At 39.2% G+C, this 24,680-nt stretch overlaps 1 protein-coding gene and 1 pseudogene across 2 annotated transcripts in view; one reads left to right on the top strand and one right to left on the bottom strand.

Annotated features, from left to right (window-relative positions):
• chd1 (chromodomain helicase DNA binding protein 1) overlaps positions 1-24,680 on the top strand; it is a 50,564-nt gene that overhangs the window by 7,759 nt on the left and 18,125 nt on the right. For both annotated transcript variants that reach the window (XM_088355676.1, XM_088355677.1), the window contains exons 3-23: positions 667-868; positions 1,665-1,778; positions 5,491-5,687; positions 6,487-6,758; positions 6,891-7,116; positions 7,218-7,318; positions 9,361-9,539; positions 9,646-9,770; positions 9,848-10,064; positions 13,406-13,495; positions 14,095-14,285; positions 15,230-15,418; positions 15,583-15,745; positions 17,923-18,075; positions 18,179-18,250; positions 18,452-18,601; positions 19,637-19,785; positions 19,859-19,955; positions 20,042-20,137; positions 24,231-24,407; positions 24,477-24,640. In XM_088355676.1, coding sequence (XP_088211802.1) covers positions 667-868; positions 1,665-1,778; positions 5,491-5,687; positions 6,487-6,758; positions 6,891-7,116; positions 7,218-7,318; positions 9,361-9,539; positions 9,646-9,770; positions 9,848-10,064; positions 13,406-13,495; positions 14,095-14,285; positions 15,230-15,418; positions 15,583-15,745; positions 17,923-18,075; positions 18,179-18,250; positions 18,452-18,601; positions 19,637-19,785; positions 19,859-19,955; positions 20,042-20,137; positions 24,231-24,407; positions 24,477-24,640 — 3,324 coding nt within the window. The remainder of the gene's footprint in view (positions 1-666; positions 869-1,664; positions 1,779-5,490; positions 5,688-6,486; positions 6,759-6,890; positions 7,117-7,217; positions 7,319-9,360; positions 9,540-9,645; positions 9,771-9,847; positions 10,065-13,405; positions 13,496-14,094; positions 14,286-15,229; positions 15,419-15,582; positions 15,746-17,922; positions 18,076-18,178; positions 18,251-18,451; positions 18,602-19,636; positions 19,786-19,858; positions 19,956-20,041; positions 20,138-24,230; positions 24,408-24,476; positions 24,641-24,680) is intronic.
• On the bottom strand, positions 12,283-12,421 carry LOC148351232 (5.8S ribosomal RNA; annotated as a pseudogene).

Raw genomic sequence — 24,680 nt, 5'->3', positions numbered from 1 at the left:
TAATAGCTATAGTTCTACAAATAAAAAGACATAATTGCAGTTACACTATTGCTCTTTGTCTACATACAAAAGAATCACGAAATTTGAGTGATTAAGAGAGCGGCTGGCTAGCATTGGGGCTCCTCTGATTGAGTCAGGCCTCAACGTTGATTTAAATATAACCAGTCAAATGTAGTGGTATCCCATGAGTTGTAGCTCCAGGTCATCTGCTTTATGGGTAACGGATCTAGCGTCGGTGAGCTACAGGCTCTGCATGGGTGGAATAAAAGAGTTGTTAGCCTAGTAGTAGTCCAGATCTGCACCCTCGCTATTGGCCTTCTCTGCCAGGTTCTCCCAGTTGAATTCCCTTTGAATCCAAGAGCTAGTGAATGTTTTACAGATATTCCCCCACTTGTCTTTTGTTATTTTTGAATTTATCTCCTTTTCATGGTTTCTTTTAATATAGAGTGTTGAGTTCGACATGCCATCACACATTTTTTGCTGTTATTGAATTGCATTGCAGCAAAAAAATCACTTATTCTCCCAAAAGTAATACATAATTATTTTTTATTAATACTTGTTAACAAATGGAATTTAAATTTTTGACCAGATTTTAAAATGCTTATTTTAACATTTGTATGACAATTTGGTTTATGTAGTACATTTTCATCTTTTGAAATTTTACAGTAATTCCGATGATGAATCAGATTCAGGATCAGCATCTCGATCTGGCTCCAATTCCAGTTCGAGCTCCTCAAGCAGCAGCAGCCGGTCGGGGAGCAGCGACTCAGGAAGTGGCTCGGACACTGGCAGCCAGTCAGATTCGGAAGCAGAAAAATCCAAGGAAAAAAATAACCCTCAAAACAAGTCAAACATTGATGGCGCAGAGGTACAGTATTGTTGTGCAGTCTCTTGTTTTTCTAAAAATCAACCCAGTAAACATTTGCAACAATGAAAAGCCACCTATAGAGAGAAGTGTTTTTTATTTAGGCCTGGTCCTATAATTCAAGGTAATTGTGCTGGGTCAGATTTAATACCGTGGGCATGGATCGGGTTGGGCTTTTTTTTTTTTTTTTTTTTTTTTTTAATTATTATTATTATTATTACCTTTTTTCAATGCATACGATCTTACCTTCGCCAAGATGAGAACTTTTCTGTTATTGCTTCCTATCGTTGACCATGCCCACTTTTCTGTGAGTGTACAGCCAATTTTTGCCACTGTTAAAATGCTCATAAAAGTTGTAAATTTTCTAAAATATACAAAGCTGTTGCTTTTTATGTGCACTTAATGTTTGCCCCATGTTTGGAACACACTTAGGGTAAGGTTTTTTTATTCCCCAACCCTTTTAAAATGAAATGAAATGATCTGCATTTATATAGCGCTTTTCAAGTCAATGACTTCCCAAAGCGCTTTACATTGTGCTTCACATTTCCCAATAGCGGCCATGATGTGTGCAGCCATGTAAGGCGCTAACCTGCTTATTGGGGGTAATTGGGGGTTCAATGTCTTACCCAAGGACACTTCGACATGTAACACGGACAAGCCGGGATTCGAACTGGGATCCCTTAATCCTAAAACGATCGCTCTACCTCCTGAGCTACTGCCGCCCCAAACATTTTCGATTTCTAAGCAGGTTTTAATTTGGATTTTGTCTATTGATTGATTTTCTTCTTCTGACATGCAGTTTTGGAAGTCCAACCCAAGTATCTTAGCAGTCCAACGATCTGCTATGCTCAGGAAACAGCAGCTCCAGCAACAGCAACAGAGACAAAGCTCCTCAAATAGCGGATCCGATGAGGTAGGCCCTTACTGAGTGTGCCTAATTTGCAACTGACATTAAAGTGCATTCTTAAATTATTTGCTGTAACTTGGGGTTGTTTCAAACATTTTTATTTTATACACACTCAGCAAAAAAAAATTTCACAACTCACTAATTTTTATCCAACATTTGGAGAGTTAATTGATTCATTTATCTTTTAAATGTCAGTAAAAAGTACACCTCTAAAAGTAAAACTTGAAAAAGTTGATGTTTCATCTGGAACTGGTAACATGCTTTTTTGTTTCAATAATATAACTGGTTAATGGCTGTTCTTAAATGGGTATTTGTGCTGTATGATTTGTCACTTTGAAACCAGGGTTCACAGTTTTATCATTGACAGTTTGCGAGTGTCATTCGTAGCGCAACTCTCACCCCTGCCTCCAGATCATTGGGCGGTCACTGTAGCGTTGCTCAGCCTGTCTATCCCCTTAAACACTTCTTGCATGACCCTCCCAATGAATGAAATAATTGTGTGCCAAACACTTTTCAACATTTGGCACTAATCGAGCTGATGTTTTGCCTAATATGCACCAAGAGCTTCTTTCTGTTGTACGTACTGAACTGCACGCTCACATGCACAACACTTGCCCACTTCAAGTTGTTGTACGACCACAGTGAAAAGCTCCTTGCTGATTTTTGGTCAAAAAAAGCACTCGCCAAAGGGCCACACTACACGTCATAGAAATGCGCACAGTGATTTATGAAGACTGAATGTGTCAGATTCCCATCTTTCCCCATGACTGTCTATGTGCTGGTTTAACACGTTTACTCCCAAAAATGGCATATGGATTTTAAAGTCTGCCTACTAAAATAAGTAAATCAAGTGTTCTTGGTCATTAGAACCAGTGTATGCACAGTGTAAACTGTAAACATTGCATTTGTTAGAATATTTTGGGTTTGAACAAATTTATTGACACTAATAACATCAAACAAACAATGTGAGATTTGAACAACCCTTCTCGACAATCTTAACAGCAATCAAGCATATTCATAATTTCGTTATTTAACATCTTTGTCAGTTATTTTTTTTTGGTTTGAACAAATTTATTGACACTAAAAACAGAAAACAATCATGACAATCTCAACAGCAATTAAGCACATTCACAATATTATATTCCAATATTACGTTTTTAACAGCAAACACAAAGTGAGGTTTGAACAAACCTTCTCGAAAATCAAACATATTCACAATTTCATTATATAACATCTTTGTTAAGGGATAACGCTCTCAAAATAGAATCTCATGTTCAGTTACCATTTCAATGCACTCCTACAATGACTTTTCAATATGATGCTATAAAGGTACCTTGATGTTTGCAAACAATAGTGATGTCATTAGATAGGTAACTACCTAATGATGAGTAATAAAAAAGAGGCTTCCATGACATGAATTAATTTGGATATACATAGGATGTAACTTAGGGAACCGGAGCTCCACTGTGGGGGTCCCGGCAGCAACGGCCTGGCTATTCGGGTGGTTGTGGAAAGTAGAAGCAGGAAGGGAGAGGACCCATCTGGGCATCCCGGGCAGAGGACTGGAGGATGCTGCTTGGGAGGGTGGGAAGAAAACCCACTTGAGAAGACAGAGCTATGCCCCTGCACAATAGTATTGCCCTTTACACATTGGTTAACTGCTGTTAAAAGTGTCGATAAAAATTGTTCAAACCTCGTATTGTTAGAATAGGATATAATGAAATTTTGAATGTATTTCATTGCTGTTAAAAGCAGGGATGTGATTTTTCCGACTATAGTCGGAGTTCCGACTTTTTCACTTGCGTAGCAAACAAATGAGACTGTTTCACTCTTTCCTTTATTGCTCTGGCGCACCCTGGTGGCCGTTAGAAAAATTGCATAAATTGGCCACATCGTTGCACAAGCTGCAGGGTCTGAACTGCATTTGAACTGACCTTGCAGTAATTACAAAAAAAAACAGGTATGTGGGCAAATTATTTTGTTATTTAAATCTTCTAAAGATGTGAAATTATTAATTCAAGCATGGTTTTGGACAAGTAAATAGCTTAAAACCCAGGAGCTTTGGGGGAGCATCGCCCCCCCACTGGGCTCTGCCCTGGGCCCCCAAACCCCCGGCTAGGTTTCAGACTTTTTCTCCTCACCTCAATCACATCCCTGTAAAAGTGTCTATTAAAAACTCATATTGTTGGGATATGATATAATGAAATTGGGAATGTTAGTTTAATTGCTGTTAAAATGTCGACAAAAATTGTTCAAATGTCATATTGTTAGATATAACGAAATTGTGAATATGCTTAATTGCTGTTAAGTGTCGAGAAAAATTGCTCAAACCTCACATTGTTTATTTGCTGTTAATAGTGTCAATAAAATTGTTCAAACCAAAAAAATTTCGAGGCATATCGCATGCTCATTGCACATAGATGGCACACCACAGTTTTGTTGCTGACACATTTCGATTTACATTTTTTGTAGCAAGAACAAGCACATAAAAACTTTGGATTTAACAAAAAAAACATTCTAAATTTAAAAGGACACATTTACATTCAGCGATTATTTTTGAAAACTACGCTGAGATTTAGTGAATGTTTTACATGGTGAATAACCTGACTGCTGCCTTTTTATAGCACTTTGTCGTTTCCATTTTTCAGCTCCAAGCAGGAACCCTCTGCTTTACAGTAAAAAAATCAAATTTATTTGTAGTCTGTTTATTTTTAATTGGGAGTCATCCCTAAGGATTTTCTAAGAACAATATGTGATATAAGCTAGAAGTGCAACAGTTATTCACTGATCTGTGGTTGGGGTCGAAAAATTGTGTACAGTTTGTAACAGTCGGATTAATAAATTGCCTCAAAGAGGCTATTGAATGACCTTAACATTGAGACAAAAATATAAAGTTTGGATAATTTAGATGTGACAAACGCAAATAAATCTCAATTGATGAAAACAATTTTTACGCAAGACCTTTTTTATTTTTTTTAAAACAAGCACTTTTAAAACAAAACAACTTGCCAATATTTAACTACAAATATGTACTTTTCCTGGTGAAAGACATAGTAGCGCAGCAATTTAACCTGAACTTTGTAGGCCTTCGACCACAGCACTCAAATTTCAGACACTGCTGAAACTGAATGAGCCCAGTCTGAATTTCACGATGCAACCTGCCTTTTTGCTGAGGTCCTGTGCATACAATCCATTTTTCCAAAAACTCACCCTAGACAGAGTAACGGAGTTTGGCTACCACAAATAGGCTAAATTCCGTTGGGCAATACATCTCATCTCATTAGCCGTACCGCTTATCCTCATTAGGGTCGCGGGGGGGCTGGAGCCCATCCCAGCCATCTTCGGGCAGTGGGCAGGGGACACCCTGAACTGGTTGCCAGCCAATCACAGGGCACACGGGGACAGACAACTCATTCGCTCATTCACACCTAGGGACAATCTGGACCGGCCAATTCACCTGAAATGCATGTTTTTGGAATGTGGGAGGAAACCGGAGTGCCCAGAGGAAACCCACGCAAGCACGGGGAGAACATACAAACTCTGCACAGAAAGTCTGGAGCTGGATTTGAACCCACGACAGGTTCCCATGACATGAACTGTGCCGCACAAGCGCTAACCACTGCGCCGCCGTGCTGCCCTGGGCAATACATATACAGTTAAAAAGCTTATCCACCCACCTTCATACAAGTTCAATTTTTTTATTGTTAAATTATTGCAGGATTCATCAAGTAGTGATGATTCAGACTCATCATCCGGCTCCAAAAGGAGAAGAAATTCTGGTTCATCGGACTCTCGATCGGGTTCTGGATCAGGAAGCGGATCAGGATCAGATTCGTCTGCTGCGAACAACAGTGGTGAAACAACCTCAGACTATGAGCCCAGTCAGACTACCAAAAGTAGAAAACCTTTAACTAAGTAAGTCCATTTTTGTCTACTGAGATTCTGAATTTTATTTGACCCTGTATAGTTCAATCGAACTCTTTACTGAAGATGATTGTATTTTGTATTTTTGTTTTGTTTTTTTAAGTCATTTATTCTGATTTGAAGTCGTGGCTCTCAGGCTTGAATGCCTGCCTTGAGATCTTATCTGCAATGCTAAACTACGGGGCTGCTCCCTGCTTGTTTTCCTCTATCTCCACTGTCCCATGTTTAATGAGCCGTGCACCCCAAGCTATGTATCTATTTAAGAGGGAAAGTCTCAACCTGCTACTTTTTGCTATTTAATTTTTTGTAAATGCTTGCTGCGTTTTCTTGCATTCTTTTTGTTACCCAAATATTGGCACGTTATTCAATGCATTTTCTAGTTTGTGTTTGCTTTTCATGTCTTTAAAAAAGGCTTTTTTCTAAAAGGATTTTTTTCTGCGGCTGACAATTTTTGTTGTTGGATTTTCTGGGGGTTCCTGACCCCTGTTCTATATGTTTAAGAGTTTTAACTGCAATGTTGTTCTTAAAGGGACATTGAGCATTGTTTTGCGCCTCCTAGTGGCAACAAAAAAACGTAATTTAATTTAAAAAGTACATTTGTATAAGAAACAAAAATACATGAACTATCATATTAATGTGCCTTTTTTAATTTTGGAAAAAGCAGCTGAAAATCTCCCAAAAACAAAATGTGATTCTACTGTTGACATAGTAAGCGTGTAATGTTAGCAATTTGAGGGTCATAAGTTTTTCTTGCCGTGTCATTAAGTGAAGTTTCCTTACTTTTTATCAGGGTGAATTTTCAAAATGGCAAGAGCTGCGTACAGAAAAAGAAAGCCCAGAATCGTTTATCTTCTGAAGATGAGGATGATGACTACAAGAAGGCTATTGCTGCAGGTCCTCGAAGGCAGGCTACTGTTAACATCAGTTATAAGGAAGACGAGGAACTGAAAACTGATTCAGACGACCTTGTGGAAGTTCTCGGTGAAGATGTGCCGCAACCAGAAGAGGATGAGTTTGAAACACTTGAAAGAGTAATGGATTGCAGAATCGGAAGAAAAAGGGGTATGAACGTTTTTCTTCACCCATTGATAAAAATGAATTAAGATGGTGTGTCTAAAAATATTCTAGACACACCATGTAACCATGAAAATGCAGGTATAGGTCAAGATAAGATTTTGCACTTGTGTCTGACAGCTGTGGGAAGCATTACAACGGTATATGCTGTAGAAGCGGATGGAGACCCAAATGCAAACTTTAACTCTAATAAGGAGGCAGGTGAAATCCAGTATCTAATAAAGTGGAAGAATTGGGCCCATATTCACAACACTTGGGAAACGGAAGAAACCCTTAAGCTGCAGAATGTCAGGGGTATGAAGAAACTGGACAATTTTAAGAAGAAAGACCAAGAAAAAAATAAATGGTAAGTTTGTTGACTTTGTGCCTCATTTGATCTTTCACTTTTATCAAAGAATGAAACAAGCCATTTAGTACACGTTTTTAATGAGTCTTCTTTTGCACTAGGTTAAAGACCGCTTCGCCTGAGGATATTGAGTATTTAAATTGCCAGGAGGAACTCATTGATGACCTCCATTCACAGTACCAGCTTGTAGAGAGAATCATAGGTGTGCTTGAAATTTCTCTAGATTTTAAGGTCCTAACATACTGTGTATATAGAAACGTGTAACTAATGTCTTTTATTCACCCTTAAGCTAAAACATATGCTCTTTAGTTCAGAAAATATACAGGACTGTCTCAGAAAATGTGAATACTGTGATAAAGTTGTTTATTTTATGGATTTAAAAAACATGTCAAACATCTAGACTCATTTGAAACATTCATTATTTCTATTATTGCTGATTATGGCAACAAGTCGTACATCCATCTCAAAATATTAGTATCAGGAAAAGGCTTAGAATATTTCGTTTGATTTGTAATGAATCCAGAATGTAAAACATTTGTCAAATGATCGCAGTACAGAAATTAATAACTTAATCACAATATTTCATTCTTCTGAATTGGTCCTGTACTATAGGTTTTGCATGTGGATTGGTAAAATAGTAAATTGACCATATTTTATTTGCATCATTCAGTAAAATGTTTTGATAATGAAAAAAACTTGGAGTAAATATATTATGATCTTAATAAGAAATAACTGTAAAATTCATATACGGTTTTACATTGCAAATGTAGATATGTCCGAAAGCATGTCCAAAGTGATTAACAAAACGTATTGAACCTGAAAAAATAAATTTTAGTCATTTAGTATGATTTAAAACATGCTGATATAGTTTTCAATGTTAAAAATTCAACAATACAAATTTTTTTTTTCAAGTGGTGTTTCTTTAAAAATGTTAAGCCGTACGCCCCAATCCATCTCTATAGACCTCAGTGACTTGTTCAACAAAGCATACATTCCGCATTGAGAAATATCAGAATCCCTTGCTTAGGGCAGAACAAAATATAATTGGGCCACAATGACCTTGCAATTTTGAAAGACAAACCTTGATTTACCTTGTACAAGCATTTCACAGGATAACATTATTGTATTTTTAAAGACATCAAACTGATCAACTTACTGTATTTTCCGCACTATAAGGCGCACCTAAAAGCCTTTATTTTTTTTCAAAAGCTGACCATGCGCCTTATAATACAGTGCGCCTTATATATGGATCAATATTAAGTTCCAAAGTCTTGCAACTAAGGCAAGCAGCTGCCGGCTAGATTTTCCCCCGAAGGCAAAGTAGTCCACGGTGTATGCTGGGATGTATATACCGGCGTTTCATTTCCTAACCAATGTGTCAATCATCATTTGAATCGGTCACTATTGGCTAAAGTTATTCGGAGGTAAAGGGGGCGGATCATTTTTATCATTTACAGGCTTGCATAGGCTAAAGGGGCGAAACAAAGCCGCCAATTTGCCGAAAAAGATGAATGTGAATCACACGTTGGGTTGCACTACGGCATAGAGAAAACATTTTTTTACTATTCTGTATTTGTAAATATTTTACTCTCCTGGATTTACATTCACGGTTGTAAGAAGACCATGGTTACGTATCATTATTGAACGTGATGGCTGCAAGAGAACTTAGGTGAGCTATGCGGCTTTATTTTTTCTTGTTTTAGAACGATCTTGATGTTTCTGTGATGAGTCTATTTTTAAAGTAAATTCAATTCAAAGTGTTTATTGTCATATGCACAGTAAAGAACCCCATTTCCCTGCACAATAAAATTCTTACTTTGCTGTCCACACAGTTGCCAGCAAAAAAATAAAATGGAAACCAAGAAATGTTTGGCATTTCTTGAATCCCAAGACTTTAACCTTCCGAATGATATTTGGAACGATGCATTTGAGATATTGGTGACGTCGTACAGACACTGTTTCCGTACATGTCTGAGACACGTATTTGCTTCTTTGCAAGCTTTCGGAATGTTAAGGGGGTAATAAGTTTGACTGAACTATCTGACTGTTTTGTCGACGTTCCCATTGTAGCGCCTTATAATCCGGTGCACCTTATGTATGGAAAATATAGGACCAAAAAACATTTTTTGGGGGTGCGCCCTATAACCCGGTGCGCCTTATAGTGCGGAAAATACGGTATATAAATTAGTACAGCAGCCATACCATAAATTACATTTCTGTTCCTGTCTGAATATGTTTATACAGGTCATTCTAACCAAAAGTCAGCAGCTGGTTTCCCAGACTATTTGTGTAAGTGGCAAGGATTGCCGTACTCGGAATGTAGCTGGGAAGATGGAGCTCTGATTGCAAAGAAGTTCCAGAAATGCATTGACGATTATATGAGCAGAAACCAATCAAAAAACATTCCATCTAAAGATTGCAAGGTAAAAAAAAAGACAAATATATTTGATTAGAACACAATTCATTACCTTTTTACTTTTTCGATTACATTTGTATCAGAATAACTCAATCAGTTGCTATTTTTCACAGGTGTTGAAACAGAGACCAAGGTTTGCACCAATGAAAAAGCAACCACATTACATTGGGGGTGATGGACTAGAACTCAGAGACTATCAATTGGATGGTTTAAACTGGATGGCCCACTCGTGGTGCAAGTAAGACATCTGCACTGTAGCTATAAATACTGCATCTGTTCTTAAAATAAGGATTTTTTTTTGTTCTGTTTTTCAAGAGGTAACAGCTGCATCCTCGCTGATGAAATGGGTTTAGGGAAGACGATTCAGACCATTTCTTTCCTCAACTATTTGTTCAATGAGCACCAGTTATATGGGCCTTTCTTGCTGGTTGTACCCCTCTCCACTTTAACATCATGGCAGAGAGAAATCCATTTGTGGGCCCGTCAGATGAATGTTGTTGTCTACCTTGGGGACATTAGCAGTAGGAATATGGTAAGCTGACATTTTTTTTTTCGTAACTCAGTTTAACTAAAGAGGTAACGTTTTACAAAATTTTCCGATTTTAATTTTTAATATCATGTCACCAATTTCTATATCGTTTTTTCTTCAATTACATCGCTCATTTTAATACCAGCAGATGTTTCCAACATCTCCATTTTGTCTTTGCAAACAATACAACTTTGCCACACAAAAAATACTCTTCACCCTACCTACTACACATATGGAAAATAGTCATCATCTACGTAGGAAAGAAAAGAGTTACACTTATAAGTGAGGTCTAGAACGAGCCGCCAGAACTGGGGGGGAAAAGTGCTTGCCACCACATTGTCGCTCTCCATGGTGCTGCTGAGTTTACATAAAAAGAGTCGGCCAAAAGAATCTGTCTAATTCTTGCGTGAATGGACGTGATGACAAAAGTTTTGGAAGCAGCTGGGCCTGGGCACATTTCTTAGAGTTATGTGAGAGCAGAGGGCGGATGTCAGGCGCACAATACAGAAGAAATGGCCCCAGTGTGAGTCCACTTCAGCAAGGTTTCCTTAGAGGTTGAAACATCAACTTAGGAATAAATTGTGCAATTTTACATTCTTAAAACTAACTGACCAAATAAAAATCAGAGGCAATTATGTTTTCGATTTTATTCAAAAAGAGAAGCCATAAAATATCTTATTCCAAATTCGTCATTTTAGGTCTATTCATTTTACAACAAACTTGCCGCTATTTTATAATGGCAGTCCATTATAAAAAAAAAACCTGCTTCAGAGGCTAAAACTATTAACCATTATTTTTTTTTTAAACTGTTATAATTCAAAGAAGACATTAAATCACTCATGGTTATTTTTACGTGTCTTTTTATTTGAGTTCGCTATTACTGTAATATTATATAGTTATCGTTAACATGAACAAAGTAGTGTTGGGTTGACAAAAGCTTGATTTAAACAATCAATTGATCAATACTTGCATTATATGTCAGTAATAACTATAATGACTAAGAGAACAAGAAGAAATCATTATCAGCACAATAATACTCTCATATTAATCTATGTGTATGAATATGGGTGTGTTCATTTTGTGAAAATGCGGCACTACGTTAGACCAGGGGTCGGGAACGAACGGCTTCAAGTCAGATATGGCTCTTTCAATTCGGAGATTAATTACGAGACATGGCAATGTCTCTGACTTTTTAAATTGAGTGTATGTGAAGCAGAAGCAACACAGTAAGCCAATTGTTCGGTTGAATGGAAGCTCATTAAGATCTGTGTTCACTGTTGAAGAAAACCTTATGATGGAAACCCACAGAACAAACTGTAAACACCTGAAAACGCCAGCCAAGCAAGAAAAACAATTTCATTGAGTTGAGTGGTAGTGGTTGGCGGATTTCTGCGCACACAGCACACTCATCCTAAGTATATCTGTATCCTTCTCATTTGCTCTATTTTGAACTCTGCTCCCACCTTGTTTTGAAACTTATTTGTTTTGTATTTATTATCTATGAAAAAGATCACAGTCAAATAAGCCTTGCCAATGTTAAGTAACTGCAGTAGAGAAACAAATTTTAGGTGGTATTTTTGTTGATATGTGACTCAGACTCTGGCATCATTATTACTCCATAAATCTTATCAACTCATCAAATGTCACCTGGTGAAATAAAATGTGCTGAATAATTACCTTTTGCCTGGGGAGCGGTTGTGGTGGTTTTGTTGAATTTTGTGTTAAAATATATGGCGTGGCTCTCAGTTCGAGTGCCCTCCCCAAACAATACTAAATATTTTGCTTTCATAGCTCAAGTGAGGTCAAATGCGTTGTTGGAGGTGTCCTTAAAAAGTTGAAAGTATAATATTTTTTACTAATAAGTGTTGACAGTGAGTTCATAGAGCATTTATAATTTTTTCCCACCTCACCTATCCGCTTTTTCTTACTTTTAGCACCACTGTTCCAGAATATGCAACACATTAGGAAGCAGTAAAGGGTGGGGGTTGGCGAGTGATTATAATTCTCGTCCCTGGAGTTTTGTTAGTGAAGCTGGAAAATATCAAAAGAAAGAATAGGCCTGTTTCAAGTACAGAACAACCATGGTTATCGCGGTTAATGGGGACCAAAACCACCCGCTAAAAGTGAAAATATGCGACGTAGCGATGCCCCTTCAAAAAATAAAAAAAAATCTCATCTCATCATCTGCACCGCTTATCCTTATTAGGGTCGCGGGGGGGCTGGAACCCATCCCAGCCATCTCCGGGCAGGGGGCACCCTGAACTGGTTGCCAGCTAATCGCAGCTGCAAATCACATTAGTTCTCGCAGCTTGCTGCGTTCTTCATCGACGCACGAGCCGAGTGATCCACCGCTAACTGTCGTACAACTGGGCGATTTTACGTCCGCCCGGGACGATCGGAGACAAATTCACGACAGGGTTTTTACTTGCGCGCACCGCGGGTGCCGTTCGGTCGCTCCCGCGAGCGAGCCCCTAACCCGCGGTGCGGGTTCTTTCGGGCGCGATACGCACGACACAGTTACAGGGGTCCCGTGCACGTCCGCCGCCTTTCGCCCGCCGCGCGCGGACGGCCGCCTGTCTTTGCGCCACGCTACTGGGGTTGTCGGACGAGCGGGCTCCCCCCAGTTACGGGGGTTGCCCGATCACGGCTGCCGCCTTTTCTCGCGTCGCACCATGTGACGCCGCGTCCGCCGAACTCGCTCAGTCTCACGGCCCGGGAGTGACCTCCGCCGTAGTTTGGTTCCAGGTGACCAATTAACAGGTCTCTCTTTTGGCTTTCTTGCCGATAACTGATATTTGTTCCTTAGCGGCCTGATAATCATTGTTTATCCCTTACATACATGTAATGACTGAATAACTGACCCGTGTGCGTGCATTAAGGTAATTTGTCATACACTCGCAGCTTTATTCAGTTCTAGGATTTTGTGAGATTAAAAGCACAATCAACCCAGTTGAAACAGGGAAATAAATTGGCTCAATTATTGAAAATAAACAGAGTAAAATCGGCTTCAATAAATAGAACTTATTTATTTTATTTTATTTTAAATATTTATTTTAATATTTAAAATTTTTTATTTTTTTATTATAATTTTTATAATTTAATTTATATTTATATTAAAAAAATTACCATAAATTTAATAATTTCCCAAAAATAATATTTAAAAAATAAAATTAAAATTTTTAAATATTTAAATATTTTAGATAAAATATTTTATTTTATTTATATAAATAAATAACTTTTATTTATTTATTAAAGTCCAATCGATCGAATATTAACTAATCGGCCACACCGAATATGTATCCATTTACCCCCCCCCGCCCCCCTTTTTTTTTTTTTTTTCATAGATCAGGACACATGAGTGGATGCATATTCATTCCAAGAGGCTTAAATTCAACATCCTGCTCACCACGTACGAGATTCTTCTCAAAGACAAGGTTAGAAGTGTCCTCACATAAGCTTCTTTAGGGGGATGAGTTGTTTTTTTTTTAATGTGTAATATATATATATATATATATATATATATATAATTGATATGTTACTATGCACACATTAATATGTAAGTTTGTTATTTGTGTATGTTTTTGTAAAGGCCATTGTTGTAAGGGCATTTGATTTTGTTATGGTCAATGACAGTTTTTGTCTTTCCAATTAATTGAAAAAAATAAGTATTTTAGTAGTTTTTTTTTTATCTGTCATAATCACCCACCCCAGGCTTTTATGAAATGAAATGAAATGATTTGCATTTATATAGCGCTTTTCAAGTCAATGACTTCCCAAAGCGCTTTACAATGTGCTCCACATTTCCCAATAGCGGCCTTGCAGCCATGTAAGGCGCTAACCTGCTTATTGGGGGTATTAGGGGTTCAGTGTCTTACCCAAGGACACTTCGACATGTAACACGGACGAGCCGGGATTCGAACTGGGATCCCTTGATCCCAAGACGAGCGCTCTACCTCCTGAGCTACTGCCGCCCCTTATCACGGTATACATTTTATTACAAATGTAACTAAAGGTTTTATGAATTTGTCTGCAGTCTTTTTTGGGCAATGTGACCTGGGCTTTTATTGGTGTGGATGAGGCACACCGACTGAAGAATGATGACTCGCTTCTCTACAAGACTATGATCGACTTCAAGTCCAATCATAGGCTCCTGATTACAGGAACACCACTGCAGAACTCCCTAAAAGAACTCTGGTCACTTCTGCATTTTATTATGCCTGAAAAGTAGGTCTTACAATTTCTTTTAAACATTGTCAGTCTTTTTGTTAGTATAGTCATTTTCCACTAATTTATGCAAATAATTCCATCCAACTGGAAAAATGTAAGCATTGAAGTTTACTGTTTTTCAACATCGCATTTATATTGTTAGCCGTTGGACAGATGAACCACTATTATAAAAACACCAGGAGAAGCACATAAGGAATACATGTCCTTTGTAAATTCAGAAATTTGCATCAGGCTAGCGTTACTCTTACCACATCACTATGTTTTCACAGTGCTCTTGATTTTGCGGGATTCTGATGCAAAAGTTGCCAAGTTTACCTGTGTATTGAACCGTTCAACAACGTCTTTGTAACATCGAGTTGTTGACCATTCTCCATGCTTATTGGCTATAAGTGGCATTGAAGCGCAGAAATTTAGCTTGATTTATCCCCCGATGTATCATTTTTGGGTTAGGATTTTCACTTCCATTGTGGCTGGTGCCTCACCCGTCAGGCAACAGCGCACCCTCAAACATTTTTACACAACGTCTATTTGGGTAGAGATTTGTCTTGAAAGCAAATGTATTAGCGATTTACTCAAGATCTAAAAATCCTGTCTTGATAAATGGATATGCAAGATTTAAAATCGAACATGTAAATTACAAATACATTTGTTGCTCTTCAAAATAATGATTTACAGTGGATTTTTTTTCTGATAATGTACTGGAGAAATTGGAAAATGGCTTTGAAAGTCCTTAAAAAGTGCTTGAATTTGGTTAAAGGGTTTACAAGCCCCATAAAAACAGTTACAGCAAGAAAACTGAAAGTATTGGACAAATATATACTTATTTAGATGTGCTCATTCTGTAAAACTAATAAAAATCCACAGAGTCAAGGTTTTGAACTGAGGTGCTATAATTTAAAAGTCTAATATAGAGCACTTGAGGAGTTCATTATATTTTCCAGGTTTCATTCGTGGGAGATTTTTGAGGAAGAACATGGTAAAGGACGGGATTCAGGCTACACCAGTCTGCACAAAGAACTGGAACCCTTTCTTCTACGCAGAGTCAAAAAGGATGTGGAGAAATCGCTTCCAGCCAAAGTGGAGCAGATTCTCAGGGTGGAAATGAGCGCCATTCAGAAACAGTATTACAAGTAATAACGTTATCCAACTTGTTTTTGTTTCTTTTGTAGATTTTAATCAATATCTTGCCCCACAATAAAAGTGTTCATTAATAAATGCTACTAAGTCTGATGTGTAATGTTTTTTTGTCTTCCAAACCTTTGAAATATATATATCACTTTTCTATTGTTTATAGGTGGATCCTGACTAGGAACTACAAGGCTTTGAGTAAGGGCCTTAAAGGCAGCACATCAGGTTTCCTAAACATCATGATGGAGTTAAAGAAATGCTGTAACCATTGTTACTTAATCAAACCTCCTGAGGACCATGAATTCCTCAACAGAGCTGAGGCATTACAGGTTTGAGTTTTAGTTATTTTGTATTGCAAATTGATCATGTAATTGTTAATCAGTTTTTGCTTATGTTACTTCTTGGTACAGCTATCAATTGATTATGCTATGTGTTTTCTTTGTGTTAAGGAGGTTTGGGGTATGGAAACTGTAGTTGGAAACCATATTTTCTAGAGGGGAACCCTTTTTGTAGCAATTCTGTCTATCTACGTTGGTCATATCCCCTCAAGAGGGGTGACCGACAGCAAGACAAACACGTACAATAACAAAGAAAATAAAAGGGAAAACATAGCAAAAAACACACACAAAATTTTTTGGACCATGGCCAACCCAAATGCCCAAACACCTAAACAAGTTAGGCACCTTGGCACCTAAGTTGGTCATGTTTTCGTCCCTCCAGATGAAACGGGACACAAGAAAGCGGCCATATCACTCACAACACACTCTTTTGTTCAACAGCAGGGCCCGACAGCTTTCACTGGTTTACCCTTGTCGCATCATACAGGTGCCCTGCCCATCCCTTAGAACGCGCCCAAACATCCCACTATCCTTTTACAACACCTCTCCACTCATTCCTATCACCAACAATAGCTCTAGCTTTCACTAGATTTAAACTTCTTTCCTGCAGTGCACTCATAACACCATCCATCCACGTCAATCGCGGCCTTCCTCTTGGTCTCCTTCCATTGACTTTTGCTCTGTAGATCCTCTTCAACATTCGCTTCTTATCCATCCTCTCCATGTGTCCAAGCCAACCAAGTAATCGCTTATCCACACGCTTGCTCAATTCCACGACTACTCCAGTTCTGTCTCTCACAATTTCATTCCTCAATCTATCCAATCTTGTCACTCATAACATACTCCTCAAACACTTCATCTCAAAAACATTTTATTTCCTTCTTGAATCTGCGTTCAGGCTACAAGTCTCTGCACCATACGACACAGTCGGCACAATCACACTCTCATATAGTCCCCTCTTAACATCCATACTCATACTCTTGTTGCTCATCACTCTCCTCAGAGAACCCAAAACCTTGCTTCCTTGATTGACTCTGTGCAATACCTCGCACTCCATCCACATCACAACCCAAGTACCTAAAGCTTTCAACTTCTTTCAGCACCTGTCCATGCAACCTGATTTCAAGCGTCATGCCCACTCCACCAACTAAACACTTCATCACCTTACTTTTCCCAACATTCACACATGACTTACGCCTATCACATACTCTTCCAAACTCCGTTACCAACCTTCTCAATGTTTCCTCAGAATCAGCCACAAGCGCTGTGTCATCTGCAAACAACAACTGACTTACCTGCCACACCGTTTCAATGTTATCCATCATCTCTACACCTCTGCCAAATACTCTTGCATTCACCTCTCACCATGCCATCCATGTACACATTAAACAGCCATGGTGACATCACACACCCGTGTATGACACCAGTCAACACAGAAATTTTAGAAATTTACCTTGGTTAAATTATTGAGGCCAAAGCCAAAAATATGTTACCCTTTCCCAAAAAATTGGAAACGGCAACACAGAATTAAATTACAGCCGAAAAAAACATTTATTTTGCACTGACTTGCCTAAATGCCAATAAAAAAATTATTAACTGAATGGCATAATAAAAGCTGCCATTTTTGAATACTTAAGCTCACAGATCCCTTAACCGCCAGGGTAGTCGGGGCACCACTTCCTGTAGTGTGCCTTGGCCAAGTAGAGCCTGGTGGTGTCCGTCCCTCTCCAGGCCGTTGTTGGGTAGGATGTCTTACAAAGTACATGTTTATGAATTAAAACTGTTAAACTGTATGTAGATCGTTATCTCTGTATTGATAGCGTGTAAATGTTAGCCTAAGTCCGGTTAGCGGTGATAATAAACGTGAAGGCAGAGGTACAGTCAGACCTTGTCTTGTAGACGGACCATCTTTCTTTCTTGTGTGTAAAATAAAACGTGCACAAAACTTGCATGGACAACCTCACTTTAGACCTGACATCATCATATCTTTGTTTCCAAAAACAATTTCCTGTGGCTTTTTTTTTTTTTTTTTTTTTTTAGTTATTTATTTATTTATTTTTTTTTTGAGGCTGAAACGCATTTTTTGCTTATATTCGGTTTAAAAAAAATTTCAATGCCAAAAAATTTAGTTCATTTCTATTAGGTTTTTTTTTTCCTTCCTTTTTTAGCTACTCATCCGGAGCAGCGGAAAGCTGATTTTATTGGACAAGTTGCTGGTTCGTTTGAAAGAACGCGGCCATAGAGTTCTAATTTTTTCCCAAATGGTTCGGATGCTGGATATCCTTGCTGATTATCTGAGGAGTCGACAGTTCCTTTTTCAGGTCGGTTTTTAGGTTATTTAGAATGAAAACTGTTCTGTACACATTGGCATTTCCTAGCAATTTTCTTCATGAGTCGAGTTTTCCCCTATGCTCATTCATTCAGAGATTAGATGGCTCGATCAAGGGCGAGATGAGGAAGCAGGCATTGGATCATTTTAATGCTCAGGGTTCAGAGGTATGATTTGGTTTTAGGTTTTTATATTTGTTTTTATTATAAGTAGAGTGGCCCCTCACTATTTCACAGCTCATTAAAAATGGATTATTATTTGAATATATTTGGCAAATAGTGAGGGAAGTCTTTACTGTACCTTCAGTAAATAGTAAAGAAAGGAAGGACATTCTATAACTGCCAAATATTCTTCACAAAACTCTCCAGGATTTCTGTTTCCTCTTATCTACACGTGCGGGTGGCCTTGGCATCAATCTGGCTTCAGCTGACACAGTAGTTATCTTTGACTCTGACTGGAACCCCCAAAATGATCTTCAAGCCCAGGCCAGAGCCCACAGGATTGGACAGAAAAGACAGGTTAGCAAATTATTTTTTTTAATGGTCCAGTTGGTTAACCAATTTATTCAACCAATTTTTTTTGGGTTAGGCTGTTATTTTTGTTATCTCGAGTATTATTTGATTAGTTCTGTCTAAAAAAGGGAATGGTAACTGACTTGAAACAAGGGCCGTTTGGGACCATACTGGTTGAGTGTGTTCGTTTTTACTCATTCAGTCACACATCCATCATCAGTTACAAAGATGTAGAACAACAACAACAATAATAATAATAATGAATCCAAGTACTTTTACTTTTTTCAATCTGCACTTGTTGAATTCCTGAATAAATTGCAGAAAACTTGCTGCATCCTTAGTCAACATTGTGGAAAGAATCTTGAAATTGTTGGATGTATTGCAATACTTATATGAAACATTCTAAATTAAAATTTCCATTATTACAATATTTCAAATAACGAAAGAAATATAATTTTAAGTTAAGCCGGAACTAAGGAGCGCAGACTTGCGTAAAGGGGGGAAGTTCACTTGCGCGGCGTGAAGTTAAACACATATCTTTCAAACACAGATGTGTTGAAGCAGTCTGTTAAGTTTCTAAAATGTCAACCATGGAAGACAACTATCCAAAATGTATTGTTAATTTTTTACTTTATTACAGTTATGGAATGTTTACAATGTAAATGTTTGTTTGTAAGTATCAGCCAATACTGTCTTGATCTGATACCTATGTTAAGTGCAATCATGTGTTTCACTTTGCTCCAATCAAACAAGGATCAATGGTTTCTCTCTGCCATTCAAGTGATGAAACGTGAACATGGCCGGGAAAATAAATGTTTTTTTTTCCTTTACACTTAGTCAATGTCCATTTGTGCCATAATTTGCTTCCTGTGTGAGGCGAGTTTGTTTTTAAAAAAGTGATTTGTTTTTTTATCTCAATTATAAGGACTTCTGCTCTGGAACCCTTCTACAATCACCAGAAGTTTTTGTTTTCGAGACACTCCATTTGGTACCGGAAGAACAAGGAACAACTGATTTGTATTTTTAATCATTTATTCTTAGGTAAACATCTATCGATTGGTTACTAAGGGCTCAGTGGAAGAGGAAATAATAGAGCGAGCAAAGAAGAAGATGGTGCTTGATCACCTTGTTATTCAGAGAATGGACACAACAGGAAAAACTGTCCTCCACACTGGCACTGCTCCTTCAAGGCAAGCCATTATTTTAAGATATTTCCTCAACGTTTGGCTCAAGACAATCTGAATTTCATGTAATTTCACGCAGTTCAGCACCATTCAACAAGGAAGAGTTGTCTGCAATTTTAAAATTTGGTGCTGAGGAGCTATTCAAAGAGCCTGAGGGTGAGGAACAAGAGCCCCAGGTAAGAACAAAACTCCAAGATATACATACTTACACACATTTCCATAAAAAGTATTGATGTATGTTTTGATTTATCATGTTTTGTAGGAAATGGATATAGATGAGATTCTCAAAAGAGCAGAGACCAGAGAGAATGATCTTGGACCATCCACAGTGGGCGAAGAACTCCTGTCCCAGTTTAAGGTGAAATTCCAGGATTACTGTATTTTCTGGATTATAGCGCACTGGATTATAGGGAAAAATCCCCCTTTTGCTTTGTTTTAGATAAGAAAAGGTGAAACAAAATTTGAATATTCAGTGCATCCGGAAAGTATTCACAGCGCTTCACTTTTTCCACATTTTGTTATGTTACAGCCTCATTCCAAATTTTATTAATTTAATCTTTTATCTCGAAATTCTACACAAAATACTCCATTATGACAATGTGATTTTTTTTTTTTTAAACTCTTTGTGAATTTATTAAAAATAGAAAACTAAGAAATCACATTTACATAAGTATTCACAGCCTTTGCCATGAAGCTCAAAATTGAGCTCAGGTGCATCGTTTTTCCACTGATCATCCTGGAGATTTTTCTACAGCTTAATTGGAGTCCACCTGCAGTAAATTCAGTTGATTGGACATGATTTGGAAAGGCACACAACTGTCTGTATAAGGTCCCACAGTTGAGGGTGCATGTCAGAGCACAAACACCAAGCATGAAGTCAAAAGAACTGTCTGTAGACCTGCGAGACAGGATTGTCTTGAGGCACAAATCTGGGGAAAGATACAGAAAAATTTCTGCTGCTTTGAAGGTCCCAATGAGCACAGTGGCCTCCATTACTCGTAAATGGAAGACATTTGGAACCACCAGGACTCTTCCTAGAGCTGGCTGGCTTTCTAAACTGAGCGATCGGGGAAGAAGGGCCTTAGTCAGGGAGGTGACCAAGAACCCGATGGTCACTTTGTCAGAGCTCCAGCGTTCCTCTGTGGAGAGGAGAGCCTTCCAGAAGGACAACCATCTCTGCAGCAATCCACCAATCAGGCCTGTATGGTAGAGAAAGTGACGAAAGCCACTCCTTAGTAAAAGGAACATGGAAGCCCGTCTGGAACTAGCCAAAAAGCACCTGAATGACTCTCAGACCATCAGAAACAAAATTCTCTGGTCTGATGAGACAAAGGTTGAACTCTTTGGTGTGAATGCCAGGCGCCATGTTTAGAGGAAACCAGGCACCGCTCATCACCAGGCCAATACCATCCCTACAGTGAAGCATGGTGGTGGCAGCATCATGCTGTGGGGATGTTTTTCAGCAGCAGGAACTGGCAGACTAGTCAGGATAGAAGGAAAAATGAATGCAGCAATATATAGAGATATCCTAGATGAAAACCTGCTCCAGAGCGCTCTTGACCTCAGGCTGGGGCGAAAGTTTATTTTTCAGCAGGACAACGACCCAAAGCACACAGCCAAGATCTCAAAAGATTGGCTTCAGAACCACCCCGTGAATGTCCTGGAGTGGCCCAGCCAGAGTCCAGACTTGAATCCGATCAGACATCTCTGGAGAGATCTAAAAATGGCTGTGCACAAACGTCTCCCATCCAACCTGATTGAGCTTGAGACTTACTTACTACAAGCCCTGGATCACGAGCGCCAGCTCTGGAAAGGGAAGGAGCAGTACTGTAGGAAGTTGGAGAAAAAGCTGCAGAACAAGACCATTAAGGAGGTGTGGGAAGGGATGAAAACAATTACTGGCTGCAGCACCAAGCAGGGTGTGGCTGTGGATGTAGATCTGGAGCGAGTCAACCAGTTGAACAACTTTTTCAACAGGTTTGACCACTCCGCCTCATCCTCACCCCTGAATACTGCAGCTGTCCTTCCCCCTCCCCCTCTGGACACTAGCATGGAAGACATCCCCCCCCACTAAAAATAACTGCAGCCTAGGTGTGTGGAGAGCTGTGAAGGCTGCGAACCGGCAAGGCAGCTGGTCCAGGTGGAGTATCCCCCTGACTGCTGAAAGCCTGTGCGTCTGAGCTGGGAGACCCTCTACAGCGCATTTTCATCCTGAGCCTTGAACAGGGGAGGGTCCCTCAGCTGTGGAAAACATCCTGCATCATCCCAGTCCCAAAGAAATCAAGACCTGAGGAACTCAACGACTTCAGGCCGGTCGCCCTGACATCACGTGATGAAAACCATGGAGCGGTTGCTGCTGCACCACCTGAGGCTACAGGTCCCTTACGCCATCGACCCACTGCAATTTGCTTATCAGGAGAAGGTGGGAGTGGAGGATGCTATAGTATACATGTTACACCGATCCCTCTCTCACCTGGATAGGGCTAAGGGGGCTGTGAGGATTAAATTTTTGGACTTCTCCAGTGCCTTCAATACCGTACAGCCTCTGCTACTGAGTAGGAAACTGACAGAGATGGGAGTTAGCTCACACCTTGTAGAATGGATTACTAACTACCTGACAGGCAGACCCCAGTATGTGAAACAGGGGGGCTGTACATCGGACACTGTGGTTAGCAGCACAGGATCTCCGCAGGGGACCGTGCTCTCTCCGTTCCTATTCACTCTATATACATCGGACTTTAAGTACAACTCTGAGTCCTGCCATGTGCAAAAGTTTGATGATGACACTGCGTTTGTAGGATGTATCAGAAATGGGCAGGAGGAGGAGTACAGGAAATTGATTTAGGACTTTGTCCGATGGAGCGACGCAAACCACCTGCACCTGAACACCACCAAGACCAGGGAGATGGTGGTGGACTTCAGGAGAACCAGAACTCACCCGGTTCCTGTAACCATCAAAGTAGAATGTGTAGAATTTGTCCAGACCTACAAATACCTGGGTGTGCAGCTGGACAACAAACTGGACTGGACTGCCAACACAGAAGCTCTATGTAGGAAAGGGCAAAGCCGACTTTACTTCCTCAGAAGGCTGGCCTCCTTCAAAATCTGCAAAAAGCTCCTGAAAATATTCTATGAGACTGTGGCAAGCGCCCTCTTCTATGCGACAGCGTGTTGGGGAGGCAGCGTCAAGAAGAAGGATGCCTCTCGTCTCAATAAACTGGCTAGGAAAGCGAGCTCTGTTGTGGGCAAAGAGCTGGACAGCCTAACAACAGTAGCTGAGAGACGGGCACTGGAAAAGCTGCGGTCAATCATGGACAATCCATCGCATCCACTTCACAGCATTATCTCCAGACAGAAGAGCAGTTTCAGCGACAGACTGCTGTCACTGTCTTGTACTACGGACAGACTGAAGAGATCTTTTCTTCCTCATGCCATGAGGCTCTTTAACTCTACCCGGCAGAGTAAAAGCCCACAGTAAACCACACCACCTACATTGCATATTACCGAATATTATTGCAATATGTATTCTGTGCAGCACTATTTAGTTACTCTATATAACACGCTACAGTGGGCATTTGCACGCCACACTGGGTAGTTGTATATTGTATTCTTTTTGTTTTATTATTGTATTGTTCTCAGCGAAGGGATGCTGCTGGAAATGTGAATTTCCCTTCGGGGATGAATAAAGTATCTATCTATCTATCTCTATCTTATTGCAAAGAAGAATGGGCAAAACTGCCTAAAGATAGGTGTGCTAAACTTGTGGGATCATATTCAAAAAGACTTGAGGGTGTATTTGCTGCTAAAGGTGGATCAACAAAGTATTAAGCAAAGGCTGTGAATACTTATGTAAATGTGATTTCTTAGTTTTCTATCTTTAATAAATTCAAAAAAAGTTAAAAAAAACAAAAAACTTTTTCACATTGTCATAATGGAGTATTTTGTGTAGAAATTTGAGATAAGAGATTAAATTAATACAATTTGGAATGAGGCTGTAACATAACAAAATGTGGAAAAAGTGAAGCGCTGTGAATACTTTCCGGATGCACTGTATAACCACTTTCTGTTTTCTCATTTCTTTAACATTTGTATCTGATATTGGGACTAAAAAGTTGTGTAATAATGACATAAGACCTGTTGCCTTTTCGTACGTCATCCCGCTGGTTAGGATTTGACACGCTTAGCCCTTTTTCCACCATTTTCGTGCCGTTGTGGTTGGCTGCACGAATATGACTATACATTATATGGATTTTAAGTTTTTTTCATTCATGAGGAACACTGGATTTTAAGACACATGTTCAAATTTATGGCCAATTTGGGTGCACCTTATAATTTGCAAAATATGGCGATTTCCTAAATCAATTGATGTTATATGTTTAATTGGTAGTTTTCATCTTTAACTTTTAAAAGTTGGCATCTGCTAAGTGGTTATTCTACTCCTGCCTGTGCAGGTAGCAAATTTCACCATGATGGAAGAAGAGGAATTAGACATAGACTCTGAGCGCAGTCAGCGGAGTTGGGATGACATCATACCCGAGGAACAGAGGAGGAGGATGGAGGAAGAAGAACGACAAAAGGAGCTTGAGGAAATCTACTTGCTGCCACGAATGAGGAATTGTGCCAAACAGGTGTTTTTCCAGGAAAACTTCTAGGCAAGCACTTCTGCTTTTATGACTGTTTTACCACTAATTCAACAGATAAGCTTTAATGCCAGCGAGGGCAGAAGACAGGGCAGGAGCAGGAGATACTCGGGGTCTGACAGTGACTCACATTCAGATCGAAAGAGGCCAAAGAAACGAGGTCGGCCACGAACCATCCCTCGAGAAAATATCAAGGGCTTCAGTGATGCTGAGATACGGAGGTAAGTAATCAAATGTTTTACAATTTTCTTTAAAAGCCAG

The sequence above is a fragment of the Urocampus carinirostris genome, chromosome 16 (genome assembly GCF_059441175.1).
Source record: "Urocampus carinirostris isolate Australia breed hairy pipefish chromosome 16, RoL_Ucar_1.0, whole genome shotgun sequence".
NCBI lineage: Eukaryota > Metazoa > Chordata > Actinopteri > Syngnathiformes > Syngnathidae > Urocampus > Urocampus carinirostris.
The sequence above is the reverse complement of the archived record's forward strand: the minus strand, read 5'-3'. Positions and strand labels throughout refer to the sequence as shown.